The 12780-nt window shown below is 36.8% G+C and overlaps 3 protein-coding genes across 4 annotated transcripts; 2 read left to right on the top strand and 1 right to left on the bottom strand.

The window, feature by feature from the left end:
• Positions 1-691: 691 nt before the first annotated feature.
• On the bottom strand, positions 692-11800 carry LOC107819438 (protein AE7). Of its 2 annotated transcripts, none has more exons than XM_075219087.1 (6): positions 11655-11800; positions 4642-4791; positions 2523-2627; positions 2334-2433; positions 1519-1564; positions 692-1105 (listed from the first exon to the last, which is right to left on the bottom strand). In XM_075219087.1, exons 2-6 carry the CDS (start codon positions 4761-4763, stop codon positions 1005-1007), a joined length of 474 nt encoding a protein of 157 aa, XP_075075188.1. In that variant the 5' UTR covers positions 4764-4791; positions 11655-11800; the 3' UTR covers positions 692-1004. The 2 variants fall into 2 exon arrangements, with proteins under 2 accessions (XP_075075188.1, XP_075075189.1); XM_075219088.1 differs by having other exon boundaries at positions 4642-4807; positions 11655-11795.
• LOC142162995 (uncharacterized) lies at positions 5361-5804 on the top strand. Its single transcript, XM_075220239.1, has one exon. It carries the CDS (start codon positions 5361-5363, stop codon positions 5802-5804), a length of 444 nt encoding a protein of 147 aa, XP_075076340.1.
• LOC142162996 (uncharacterized) lies at positions 6013-8985 on the top strand. Its single transcript, XM_075220240.1, has 4 exons — positions 6013-6343; positions 7540-7703; positions 8086-8227; positions 8633-8985. The coding sequence occupies exons 1-4, from the start codon at positions 6013-6015 to the stop codon at positions 8983-8985; spliced, it is 990 nt and encodes a 329-aa protein (XP_075076341.1).
• Positions 11801-12780: the final 980 nt, after the last annotated feature.

Raw genomic sequence — 12780 nt, forward strand, 5'->3', positions numbered from 1 at the left:
CATTTTTTTTTGAGTTTTTATTGTTTGTTTGGGTTATTTTTTGAAATAATTATTAACTTTTTTGTTATTGAATATTTTCCAAACTCAAATTTTCAAATCTTTCAAAAGAAGGAAAAGCATTTGAAGAATACAAGAGGGCTAAGAAAGCTACTAGTAAAGCCCGAGGGAAAGCTCTAGATGGCTTGATCCAAAAGAAGGGTAATGATTTAAACCAGGTGAAGTGTACTAAAGACATTCTCAACAAGTGTTAGAGTTCCTTAAGCCGAAGATCTACCAGAAACAGTCTCTTTGCCTTTTAAAGGCAGGGGTAAAGTTTGCGTACACTCTACCCCCCTCAGACCCCACTTATGAAACTACACTAGATTTTTTGTTATTGTTGTTGACGAGAGATAACGAGGTCAAGGAGAAATGGAGAGGCTATTTTGATAAGTTGTTTAACTCGGACCAAGAGGAACATTTTGGAATTTCACACGTGCATGATAGAAACCTTAGCTGCTCTCGTAGAATTAGGCCGACAGAGATAAAGGATGCCATAAAAAATATAAATACTAGAAAAGCCTGTGGTTCAAATAGTATCCCTATAGATACTATAGGAGAGGTTGAAGTAGAACGAGTCACCAAGCTATTCAACGCCATACTAAGAAGTGATAGGATGTCCGACGACGAGTAAACACCATATATGAAAATTCCGTTTTCATGAAAATCCAAGGCCTGTATATCCACCAAGTACTCTTACAGGCTAAAAATATTGAAAATACCAAGTGAATATGATGATATACATATGCATAGACCTCTTCATAAAAATATAACCTATTTCAGACCAACCAACTACATTGTGATTTCACACTTTCCCTAAAACAACCTTATTAATATAATGAATTAAATAGAACCAACGAAAAACTGTTCAAAAACAACCACAAAAGATAATACTAACATAGGACTTTTTGATGAAAGCTTTTCAGGTTGTATTTCCATATACTGAACAAAGACTTAAGTAAACTTCCTCATTCAAGAGATGGAGCAAGGCATTCGTCTACCATGTCGACAAGGTTAGGGTTTTCCAATGCTGCAGCTACCCGTTCTTTATCATTCAACTGCTTATTTACTGCAGGCAGAAAAATAAATGATCAGTTGCTGGATATAAAACAATCGCAGCCTGCTCTTAAAAAACTTTCATTTGCTAATGTTTGAACTTTGATGATTAAAAAAAAAACAAGAAGCTTGTATGGTTTCCTTTTTTCCTTCCGTTTTCTTTTTCGATATGTTATAAGTAATAAACTTACATTTACTATAACCCATAATCAGCTCTATGCTCGTGTGGTGTGGTAAAAAGAGGATATTTGATATACAGTTTGTGAGCTTTGCTCGTAAAAGGAAGACGCTCTTTTGTCAAAGCAAATGGGAAGTGACGAATATAGGCCTGGTTGGGTCAAACGGGAGAAGTCCAGCAGAGTGACAGAGAGTTACAAAGATTAGTTAGTGATTAAAGGGTAATGGACTAATGGTTATGACAGATACCTGCAGCTTCTGTAGCGTGAGTACCAGGTGCTACTCTAATATCTACCTGGGAAGATAACAAAAATATGTTATTAAAAAACAAGCAAATTTAAAACTTGCAAATAGATTAACATTTCCAAGAATTTAAAGTCACAGCTAGCAATCTACTAAAAACTTCAATAAAAGGGTAGCCTAGTGCACAAAGCATCCCACGTTCACATAGGGTTCGGGGAAGGACCCCACCCCGAGGAGGTGCGACGTAGGCAGTCTAGCCTGACGCAAGCATCAGTGACTGATTCCACTGCTCGAACTTGTGACCTATAGGTTACACGAAGACAACTTTACCGTTGTTCCAAGGCTCCACTTCAACTAAAAACTTCAATGTTAAAATATTTGTTTAATATTCCAACAAAAGAATTCCTGTAGAAGTCTTTGCATCATTGTTTCATTCTTGTAGTTTTGAAAATGCAACTAAAAAGTTGAAATAACATATAGAGACTGGTTACAGATCTAATACAGGTTATCCACATTATGCACGAACACGTCATAAGTAGTTAAAGCACAAAAAAAATATTGAAGTCCAAGGAAGAAACTTTGAGGTTGAAGTCATTAACAGTTCTAAGAAACCACAAACAGACAGCCAGACCTTACATTAATGCTTGGTCCAGCTCTACACGTCTTTTCCAGTAATCTGTGGTTTTGGGAATTGTTGACTTCTATAGCATCATAATAGCATATAACATAATATTCTATCTACTGCATTATTATTTCTACAAGGAAAGATGTGTAACACACATAGGACCGTTGAACCGAAATAGAAAGGTGATAAAGCATACCTTATAACGTGAAGGCAAACATCGCATAAGTTTCACACGCAAGCATAATCCAATAACGGTTGCCATGCTGCAATGTTCAACAGTAGGCGTGAATGTGACCCTGAATCCAAGAACTTCTTCTTAGACAACACGAAAATGCTACTTACAAGGAATCAAAACAGATACATATGAAACTGATTCATTTCTCACCTTACATAGCTTCGCTCATCATCTACCTCAATGGCATCTTCTGTTATAACTTTCAGCTCTTCCAGAGAGTAGGGATGCTCTGGATCTTTTATATCTCTAAGATAGTGTAAGAATGTTAAGGAATGATTAACTTTTCATAGCTACGAAGTTACCCCAACTAATCAAACTTCATACGTGCTTAGTTCCCTTCGAAATGACACAATGATGAACTAAACAGGCAGAAATTGATTTAGAAGGAATCCTATCAAAACACAGAGTCAAATGTATTGTCCTCATGTTACTCGGTGAATGACACTGGCATTTGTGAAGCAAAAGGAAAAGTACGAAACTATGTAAAATTTCATCAAGCAGAGAAACAGAAGACTGCAATCATGTGTAATCACACTGACCCATATTTTAACCGAATAGGAAGTATACAAAGATAATCTCCCTGATTGAACAGTGTCACCTCAAATCAGAACCGGGGGCAGAATGACCCTAAAAAGTTTCATGACATGTGATCCTAATATAATCTACCATTTCCCAGGAATAGCAAAACAATGTGCACTTCAATTTGCCTTGGCTGAAATCCCAAAAAGGTAAAACAAATGTTGAAGGTGCAAAGAATGCCACCCCCCCCCCCTCCCAAAAAAAAAAAAAAAAAAATCAAAAAGCAGATAAAGACATGAAATTATCTGTCAACTTCATTAGTGAAAGGCATCCAGAAAAATCAAACTAAAGACAGCTATTGCCATGTTTCTACAGAAAATGGAGCATAGTGACCGGCATATACTCCTATCCTCCTGCATCTCCCTTATTTCTGTAAAGCAGGATTAGTATTTGGGGTTACGCTGCACATGTAGCGTGGAGAGAGTGAGGTGATGATTTCCTTTCCAAACATTTATAGAGCCTCGTGCCAGAGAAAGCTTACAATCCAACAGATTTATATGATACATGAAGGGGAAGTCCATTGGGATTTGAAATTAGGAGGAACATCTAGGATTGGGAGATGGGAGAATCTCAAAACCTGGTTGACCTTCTGTGCAGACAGAAAGTGTCTACATCGTATCTATGGAGACAGGGAGAGAGTAGGGACTGCTTGTTCATAGTTAAGTGTCAATATTCCCACGCCTTTCTATTTGGGGTCCCTAGGGAGCCCAGAAAGGTGTGTTTCTTTGAGTGGTTGACAACGAGGGGAGTGATACTGACAGCGAAAGATCCTGAAGAAGAGGAGGATCACCTATGTTAGTTTGTGCTTAAGTGAAGATTCTTGGGTGAAGACATAGACTATCTACTGCTGCACTGTCTGGTGGCTCGCGTTTGTGGTCGGTAGTCCTAAATTGGTTTGGAATGCAATGGTGATTTCGGGTACAGTAAAGCCTTCAAAATCGAGAGCATGGTACTTAATATGACTACTTCACTCCAACTTCATTATTTAGGCTTTAGCCAAAATAATAAGTAACAGAATATAAAAAATGATCTTACTATTCCAGAAAAGAAAAAGCTTACAAAAATATTTCGTGCACTAAGGTGCAGAAGTTTTTTCTCACTTTCGCATTGAACTACAAAGCACAGAAATATATATATCAAAAACAACTATAAAGAAAAGAAGCAGAAGTTCTTTTTCACTTCATCTTTCACATTGAACTACAGGGCACACCAATAAATATAAAAAACAACTACCGTCAGAACTCTCTATAACAACATCCTTATATAATCACACTTCACTATAAAAACCAAGCTTTTCTAGAACCAAATTTCATGTTCTGTTATAATATATGTTTTCTATAACAACAATTCGCTATAACATCCAAAAATATAACAAACGAGGTTGTTATAGAGAAGTTTGATCGTACAAAGAATTTAACTCTAGTTTGCAAATTCAAAATCCTCCAGCTAATCTGCAGTGTAATATGTTAATGCTACTCAAGAGACTTAGCATGCTAGTACTGCTCCATTTCAAAACTGAATGATTAAGCATAAAACTCTCACAGATTCTGAAGCGGATGAGTTTTAGCCTCATAGATATTTCCTTATCATAGAAAGATTAATTCAAGTCTAACTTAACAGACTAAGAACACTATCGGATTTCAGCCAATATTGGCTGAATGATGATAGAATGCAATCATTCAGAAGGATATCAAAAATTTCGAGCTGGTCGATAGTTTCAGCTGCATATTCATCCACACTTTGACCACTCCTAGCTCGACGCTCCTTCTTTTCATACACAATGGGGTTGGCATTTATCAATTCAGAAACCATTTTCACGTCCGGCCTATATAAGATTCACCTGGCAGTAATGATGTCTACAAAGATTAAAACACATAACCAGTTTCTGAGTTAAAGAAATTTCTATGCAATAGTAAATAAATAAATTTAATAAACTTCAAACTGTTTTCCCAAGTCATTAGCTAAAACAACTGCTTCATTTTAAACCTCTCCTTGCATCAAAACAAAAGATAGAAATCTCTACGAAAAATCCTCATCAAATACCCAAAAAAAAAGAAGACTAATATTGGAAGATAGTTAGTAGACATTAGTTATTAGGACCAAAGTGTAATTACTAGGACTTAGAGGTCATTATTATTATTTTAGTTTCCCCCCTTGACTACACTGTATATAATTGGCAGTTACAGCTGTCAACAAATCAGTTGGAAAAATTCCCAAACACTCGTCTTCTTCACACTTATAGCTCTCTCCCATGGCTGAATTCTAACATGGTATCAGAGCCATGGTGACTGATTTGTGAGGATTTTGACCATCATCTAACCAATTTCCTACTCAATTCGACTGCTAAGTGCTCATTTCGGTCAATTTTTGATTTGATCGTGAAAATCAATTGCTGAAGCTTGCACGTCAATGGCGACAGAGAAAATCGACCACACGCACCCATTTTTTCTTCAACCTTCTGATACACCTGGCTTGATTCTAATTCCAATTTTGCTCACAGGTTCAGAGAACTATGGACTGTGGAGTAGATCGATGCGACTTGCTCTCAAAGCCAAAAGGAAGCTAGGGTTTGTAACAGGAACGTGTGCTAAGGAGTCGTTCAAGGATGCTCTTATGGAGGAGTGGGAAACTTGCAACGTGATAGTACATTCCTGGATTATGAACTCTATTTCGAAGGAGTTGTTTAGTGGGATCATCTATGCATCGGATGCATATGCAGTCTGGGAGGACCTTAAGGAGCGTTTTGATAAAGTGAATCGAGTGCGTATTTTTCCATTGCACAGATCAATTTCGAGATTGTCGCAAGGATCTGACTCTGTAGTTGTGTATTTTACCAAATTGAAGGAGTTATAGGCTGAGTATTTTAGTGTCATTTCCAAACTGTGGCCGTGCCAAATCTAAGGAACATGTAACTCACCTGCATCAACAAAGGGTGATGCAATTTCTAGATGGCCTAAATGACACTTATGATCAAGCTTGACGACAGATCCTAATGAAAACCACTGAACCAGCTCTCAATCAAGCCTATGCACTAATCATTCAAGATGAAAGCTAACAATCGATGGGAAGTGCTTCTATGACTGAGAAGGGAGATCCAGTGGTTATGCGAGCTGGGAGAGAACAAGGTTATCGAGAAAAGAAACAGTTTCTACAATGTGAACACTGTCGTCTGAAAGGGCACACAAAGGAAAATTGCTTCAAAATCATTGGTTACCCTGAATACTTCAAAGGAAGGAAAGGTTTCCAACCTAAAGGGACACTTACTGCACCTAATCACGTGGAGGGATCAGTAGCTCAGACTTCACAAGCAACAACACAGTCCAAGGGAGATTACTTCTTCATAGAATCTCAGTACCAACAAATTCTAGGACTACTCAGTATGTTCCCACCAGGTAGGGTCTGGGGAGAGCAGTCTGTACGCAGATCTTACCCCTACCTAACAGGTAGAGAGGCTGTTTCCAATAGACCCTCGGCTCAGGAAGGGTAATAAGAAGAAGAGGAAAGCAAGAAAGGGAGAAAGAGGGAAGAGAAAATAAAAAGGGAGAGATAAAGGATAAGTAGTACCAAATAATAGCAACAGAGAATACAATACCTGAGGCGAACAAAACCACATAACGTAATAAAAATCTAAGAATATGAAGGGACATGCGTGCTACTAAGACTATCAGTGAGCAACTAAAAACTACCCATTAATCTTCTACCTTAATCTTCGACCTCCACACCCTCCTATCAAGGGTCATGTCCTCAGTGAGCTGAAGCAGCTCCATGTCCTATCTAATCACCTCTCCCCAGTATTTCTTAAGCCTACCTCGACTTCTTCTCAAACTCGCCATGGCCAACCTCTTACACATCCGAACAGGAGCATCAATGCTTCTTCTCTTAACATGTCTTATCTCTTAACATGTCTTATCAACCACTCTGTCTCGGATAACTTCATTCTTGATCTTATCTCTCCTGGTACACCCACACATTCATCTCAACATCCTCATCTCTGCTACTTTTATCTTCTGCACGTGGGAGTTGCATAGATGGTCGAACCACCACTCTATAAAACTTACTCTTAAGTCTTGGCGGCACATTCTTATCACATAAAACACCGGAAGCGAGCCTCCACTTCATCCACCCCCCTCCGATGCGATGTGCGACATCTTCGTCAATATCCCCGTTACCTTGGAAGCTCAGTACCAACAAATTCTAGGACTGCTCAGCAACAAAGATTCACCAAGTGACACTCCAACTGAGGCAAACAATGCAGGTAAAATTGTTGCACTATCCTCTAATGTACAGGTTTCGAATGAGAAGAGTGATAGTTGGATTGTGGACTCAGGAGCCACACATCACATATCCTCTATACTAGACCTGATGAGTGATGTGAGCAAAGTGACTGATTGAGGGAAGAGATAAAGTGACACTACCAAATGGAGGTTGTGTAAAAATAGAGCATGTTGGGAGTTCATATTTGTCAGCTGTTGATAAATTGAAAAATGTGCTTCATGTACCTGGTTTTAAATTCAACCTAATGTCAGTGACCAAACTAACTAGAGATCTGAGTGCTGCCATCTTTTTACCTGAAATCTCTGTGTTTCAGGATCTTTACAATGGCAGGGTGAAGGGGATTGGCAAGGAAATGAGGGACTATATGTGCTGAAGGAAAAAGGAATCAAACAACTAGCAGCTCATGTTAGTGTAAAGGTCTCAACTGGAGATACAGGGGATCTGTGGCACAAAAGGCTAGGCCATGCTTCCATTCCTGTAATGCAACATGTTTCTTTCTTACAAAATAAAGTAGATTACAAAATAAAGTAGATAGTGAAGTGCAAAATAAATGTTCTGTTTGTCCTTTAGCAAAACAGTTTAGACTAAGTTTTCCTGGTAGTATAAAAAGGAGTACTAGACCTTTTGAGCTTGTCCACATACATATCTGGGGGCCATATAAGAAGGCTACTTATGACAGGAAGTACTATTTTCTTCCGGTTGTAGATGATTTTTCCAAGACAACTTGGATTTTTTTGATGCAGTTTAAGAATGAAAATATTATTTTCTTGAAGCAATTTTTCTGCATGGTTAAAACCAGTTTGATGCTTCTGTTAAAGTGTTAAGAATTGATAATGTGAAAGAGTTATTCAATAAATAGTGGACTGAATTTTTGTTGTCACATGGTGTCATTCATCAAAGTAGTTGTGTTTACACCCCTCAACGGAATGGGGTAGTTAAGAGGAAACACATACACATACTGAATACTGCTAGAGCATTAAGGTTTCAGAGTAATGTACCAAGTATGTTTTGGGAGGAGTGTGTACAAACATCAGTATATATCATAAACAGACTACCTTCTAAAATCTTAGATAGAAAGAGCCCTTTTGCTATGTTGCATGGTAAAGAAGCTTCCATAGCCCATCTAAGAGTTTTTGGATATTTGTGTTATGCTGCATGGTAAAGAACCTTCCATAGCCCATCTAAGAGTTTTTTGGATATTTGTGTTATGTTGTCACATGGTGTCATTCATCAAAGTAGTTGTGTTTAACACCCCTCAACGGAATGGGGTAGTTAAGAGGAAACACATACACATACTGAATACTGCTAGAGCATTAAGGTTTCAGAGTAATGTACTAAGTATGTTTTGGGAGGAGTGTGAAAAACATCCGTATATATCATAAACAGACTACCTTCTAAAATCTTAGATAGAAAAAGCCCTTTTGCTATGCTGCATGGTAAAGAAGCATCCATAGCCCATCTAAGAGTTTTTGGATATTTGTGTTATGCTACTAATTTGGTGATAGAGGACAAGTTTGCTGCTACAGCAAGAAGAGATGTACATATGGGATACTCAACCACCCAAAAGGGATATAGGTTGTATGACTTAAACACTAAATACTTCTTTGTTAGCAGGGATGTATCCTTCGGGGAATCTGAATTTCCATTCAAGGCGGTACAACAACATTCACTCACACAAGATAACCTTGAAGCCAGTTTTTTGCAGACTGATTTTCCAACTTCTAAAGATGTTATTCCAGCAGTCAGTGGTTCAGAATAGTCTTCCCAAGGTCTTTACTCAGATGAAGAACCAATAGGACATACTCCTGCTGAGCCAACTATAGGCAACCATGATGTAGATGATGAATCTACACCACACATGGAGTAGACTAATGAACTAGCAATGGGAAATCATAATGCAGAAGGGGTTGCAGGAGAGCTACCTAACAATGCAGACTCTGATTTTGCAGTTCATGCACAGCCAGAAGACATTGTTGCTCTAACTGAGATACAACCTGTTGAATGTTCTAATGTGCCTTTTAGACAATCTCTTAGAGTGAAACACCCTCCTATATGGCAAAAGGATTATGTGGTGCAGCTTCAACAGTCATCAAAGTGTAATTACCCAATATCCAACTTCTTTGTCTTATGAAAACATGTCTCCCAAGTACAAAGACGTGTCAGTTTTCTCAGTACTTGAGGAGCCTCGCACCTTCAAGGAAGCTATCAAAGATGAGAGGTGGATCACTGCTATGCAACAGGAGGTACAGGCATTAGAGGAAAATAGAACATGAGAGGTGGTAGACCTGCCCCCGGGAAAATTTCTATTGGATCTAAATGGGTCTACAAAATAAAATATAAAGCTGATGTGGAGATAGAAAGATTCAAGGCTCGACTGATGGCCAAAACGTATAATCAACAGGAGGGATTGGACTATCATGAGACTTTTTCACCAGTGGTAAAGATGGTGACATTCAGGTCTGTGATAGCTTTGGCAGCCTCCAAAGATATGATCCTATACCATATGGATGTGTTTAATGCTTTCCTTCAAGGTGATCTATTTGAAGATGTTTATATGGATTTGCCACAAGACTTTCAAAGGCAAGGGGAGCAGAAGGCGTGGAAATTGCTGAAATCCTTATATGGCCTCAAACAGGCTTCTAAGCAATGGAATTTAAAACTCACAGAAGCCTTGGTGAGTGCAGGTTTTATACAGAAGTACTTTGATTATTCTATGTTCACCAAGAAGTCAGGACCAGACACTGTAGTTATCCTAATCTATGTGGATGACCTACTGTTAACTGGGAGCAATAAACAGTTGATTGATGAGGCTAAGGCAGCCTTATACCAGCAGTTCAAACTTAAAAGACTTAGGAGAATTGAGGTACTTTTTGGGCATTGAAGTTCTAAGGTCCAAGCATGGGATCTTGCTCAACCAGAGAAAGTATGCTTTGGAACTTATCTCTGAGTTAGGATTGAGTGGTGCTAAACCAGCTTTAACACCTCTTGAAATTAATCAAAAATTCACAACAGTTGAATATGATGAAGTTGTTGGACTTAAGGATGTAGACCCCTTGACAGATGTCACTAGCTATCAAAGGTTGATAGGTAAACTTCTCTATCTTACTGTCACACGGCCTGATATTAGCTATGCAGTACAAAGTTTAAGCCAGTTTATGCAACTACCTAAGAAGTCACATATGGATGCTGCACTCAGGGTAGTGAGATACTTAAAATCTGCACCAGATATGGGAGTGTTAATGAAGAGAGGAGATGTGGACATATTAACTGGTTTCTACGATTCTGACTAGGCAGCATGCCCAATGACAATGAGGTCTGTTAGTGGCTATCCAGTCAAATTTGGTGATTCCTTGGTTTCATGGTAATCGAAAAAGCAACATACTGTCTCAAGAAGTAGTGCAGAAGCAGAGTATCGTAGCATGGCATCAACAGTCTCTGAAATTGTGTGGCAATTGGGTTTATTCTCAGAATTGGGAGTTTCTGTTGTTCAACCAATCAGATTGTGTTGTGATAGTAAGGCAACAATGCAAATTGCTGCAAATCCTATCTTTCACGAGCGCACCAAACACATCGAGATAGATTGCCATTTCATTCGAAAGCGCATTAAAGAAGGCCTATTGACTACTTAGTATGTCTCATCCAAGGAACAACAGGCAGATCTTCTCAAAAAAGGACTAGCATCTGGATAACATCGTTTTTTTACTGAGAAAGCTGGGTGTGTTGAACATTCTCCATCCTCCAGCCTGAGGGGGAGTATTGAAAGATAACATTAGTTATTAGGACCAAAGTGTAATTACTAGGACTTAGAGGTCATTATTATTATTTTAGTTTTCCTCCTTGACGACACTGTATATAATTGGCGGTTAGAGCTGTTAATGAATCAGTTGGAAAAATTCCCAAACAGTCGTCTTCTTCTTCACGCTTATAGCTCTCTCCTATGGCTGAATTCTAACAACTAACAAAATATTCCCTTCGTCCCAATTTATGTGGTACCCAAAAAGAATGATACATTCCTATATTCAGAACCAATTTAACTTTTAACTTCTCATTTTACAGAATAGCCACATAAATATCCATGGCTTGTTTTGGACTATAAGTTTCAAAAATCATTTTTTCTTTCTTAAATTCCGTATCCAATCAAACATCATCACATAAATTTGGAGAGTAATAGTTATCCAAAAGCTCGTGAATTTCTTTGAACAAACTAACAGAATCATGTGCAGAAAACTCATATATCGATAAATTAGCTAGAATAAGACACTCATCTACATCCAATGTGGAAAAACATATAAAAATCATAAAATTTTCTCAAGGGTGGTCGGAATTTTTCCCAGAAAGAATCATAATAAGCATAAAGAGTCAAGTTAAAAATCACAAATTCAATAAGAGAAAAACAAAAAAAATGTGTATTTAGTAGATTCAACTTACGAGTTCGATTTCCAATCTGAAGAAGTGTATTTGACAAGGGGGAAAGAAGGAAAGCGAGCTACGAAGACAGATGGTGGAAGAAGCGGATGTTGGCGGGGAAGAAGAAGAACAACTCCTAATCTTGGGACCTAAAAATTTTCTTCTTTGGATTTAGTTATTCTAGTTTAACTTTTTATCAGCAAGAAATAATTGAGGAGAACTGTAAATAAATATAAAATATTCTTCAAGATTACTAGTATCAAATCATTTCAAATTACAACGTATGTTATTTGAATCATGTACAAATAACCTTAAAATATATATCTCTTATATATCTCTTAGATAAAAATTATATAATATGAGAATTTAATTATGAAGCAGGATATGAATTATTGATCAAATCTCGTAGTAGACAACCAATCTTTTTAACATATATTTGTAACAACCTAACCCCTTGATTTTAATTCTTGCATTTCGTTCCGTTATTGATATTAAAGAATACTAAACATGTCATATTGTGATATGTCTTGTTCGAGCACATTAGATCATATTATTTTAACAAAATTCTTACAATCACTTTATTTTTATTAGGAAGTCAAATATGTCTTATTCATCACATCATTTTTACGTAAATTCTTTTTTTGTTTGTTCTTTTCTTATAGTTATTGTATTATTTAATATTTCATATTATTATACCATCATATAGTTTTTTGTAAGCTTATAATTAAATTAATGTCTTGCTTATTATCTTTTTAATAGTATGTGATAAAAATAAATGTTTTATTCTCGAAATTTGATATATTTTTATGCTTTTATCCTCTTATTCATAATATTTTAATCATTTAAATTTGTCAGTAATATTTTTAAATATAATTAATTAATTTATTTTATCTATATTAAAATTAATTTAAAGTATAAGTATCCTCACACTACCTCTATTTTCTTTTTAATATACATTCTCTTTCCTACTATAAATGTTAATTAGTTTTATATTAATATTTTACCTATAACCAAAGTAATGTCATATTTTATTTTAAATTGTAACTTTTAATAAGTCTAAAATATTAATACATAAGTTATTTGATTATCATGTTCCAAATGTATTGAGTTCTCTTATAATTAATTTTGTATTAGATGCAGTTAAATT

Source organism: Nicotiana tabacum, chromosome 8 (assembly GCF_000715075.1).
Source record: "Nicotiana tabacum cultivar K326 chromosome 8, ASM71507v2, whole genome shotgun sequence".
Lineage (NCBI taxonomy): Eukaryota > Viridiplantae > Streptophyta > Magnoliopsida > Solanales > Solanaceae > Nicotiana > Nicotiana tabacum.

Coding starts and splice junctions, on each gene's coding strand:
- LOC107819438 (XM_075219087.1), bottom strand. CDS start 4,763: ATGGTTTCTGAATTGATAAATGCCAACCCCATTGTGTATGAAAAGAAG. Junction 2,434..2,522: donor GATGAGCGAAGCTATGTAAG/GTGAGAAATGAA, acceptor TCTTGGATTCAG/GGTCACATTCACGCCTACTG. Junction 1,106..1,518: donor TCACGCTACAGAAGCTGCAG/GTATCTGTCATA, acceptor TTCTGCCTGCAG/TAAATAAGCAGTTGAATGAT.
- LOC142162995 (XM_075220239.1), top strand. CDS start 5,361: ATGGCGACAGAGAAAATCGACCACACGCACCCATTTTTTCTTCAACCT.
- LOC142162996 (XM_075220240.1), top strand. CDS start 6,013: ATGGGAAGTGCTTCTATGACTGAGAAGGGAGATCCAGTGGTTATGCGA. Junction 6,344..7,539: donor ACTCAGTATGTTCCCACCAG/GTAGGGTCTGGG, acceptor TCTGTGTTTCAG/GATCTTTACAATGGCAGGGT. Junction 7,704..8,085: donor TAGGCCATGCTTCCATTCCT/GTAATGCAACAT, acceptor TTCAATAAATAG/TGGACTGAATTTTTGTTGTC.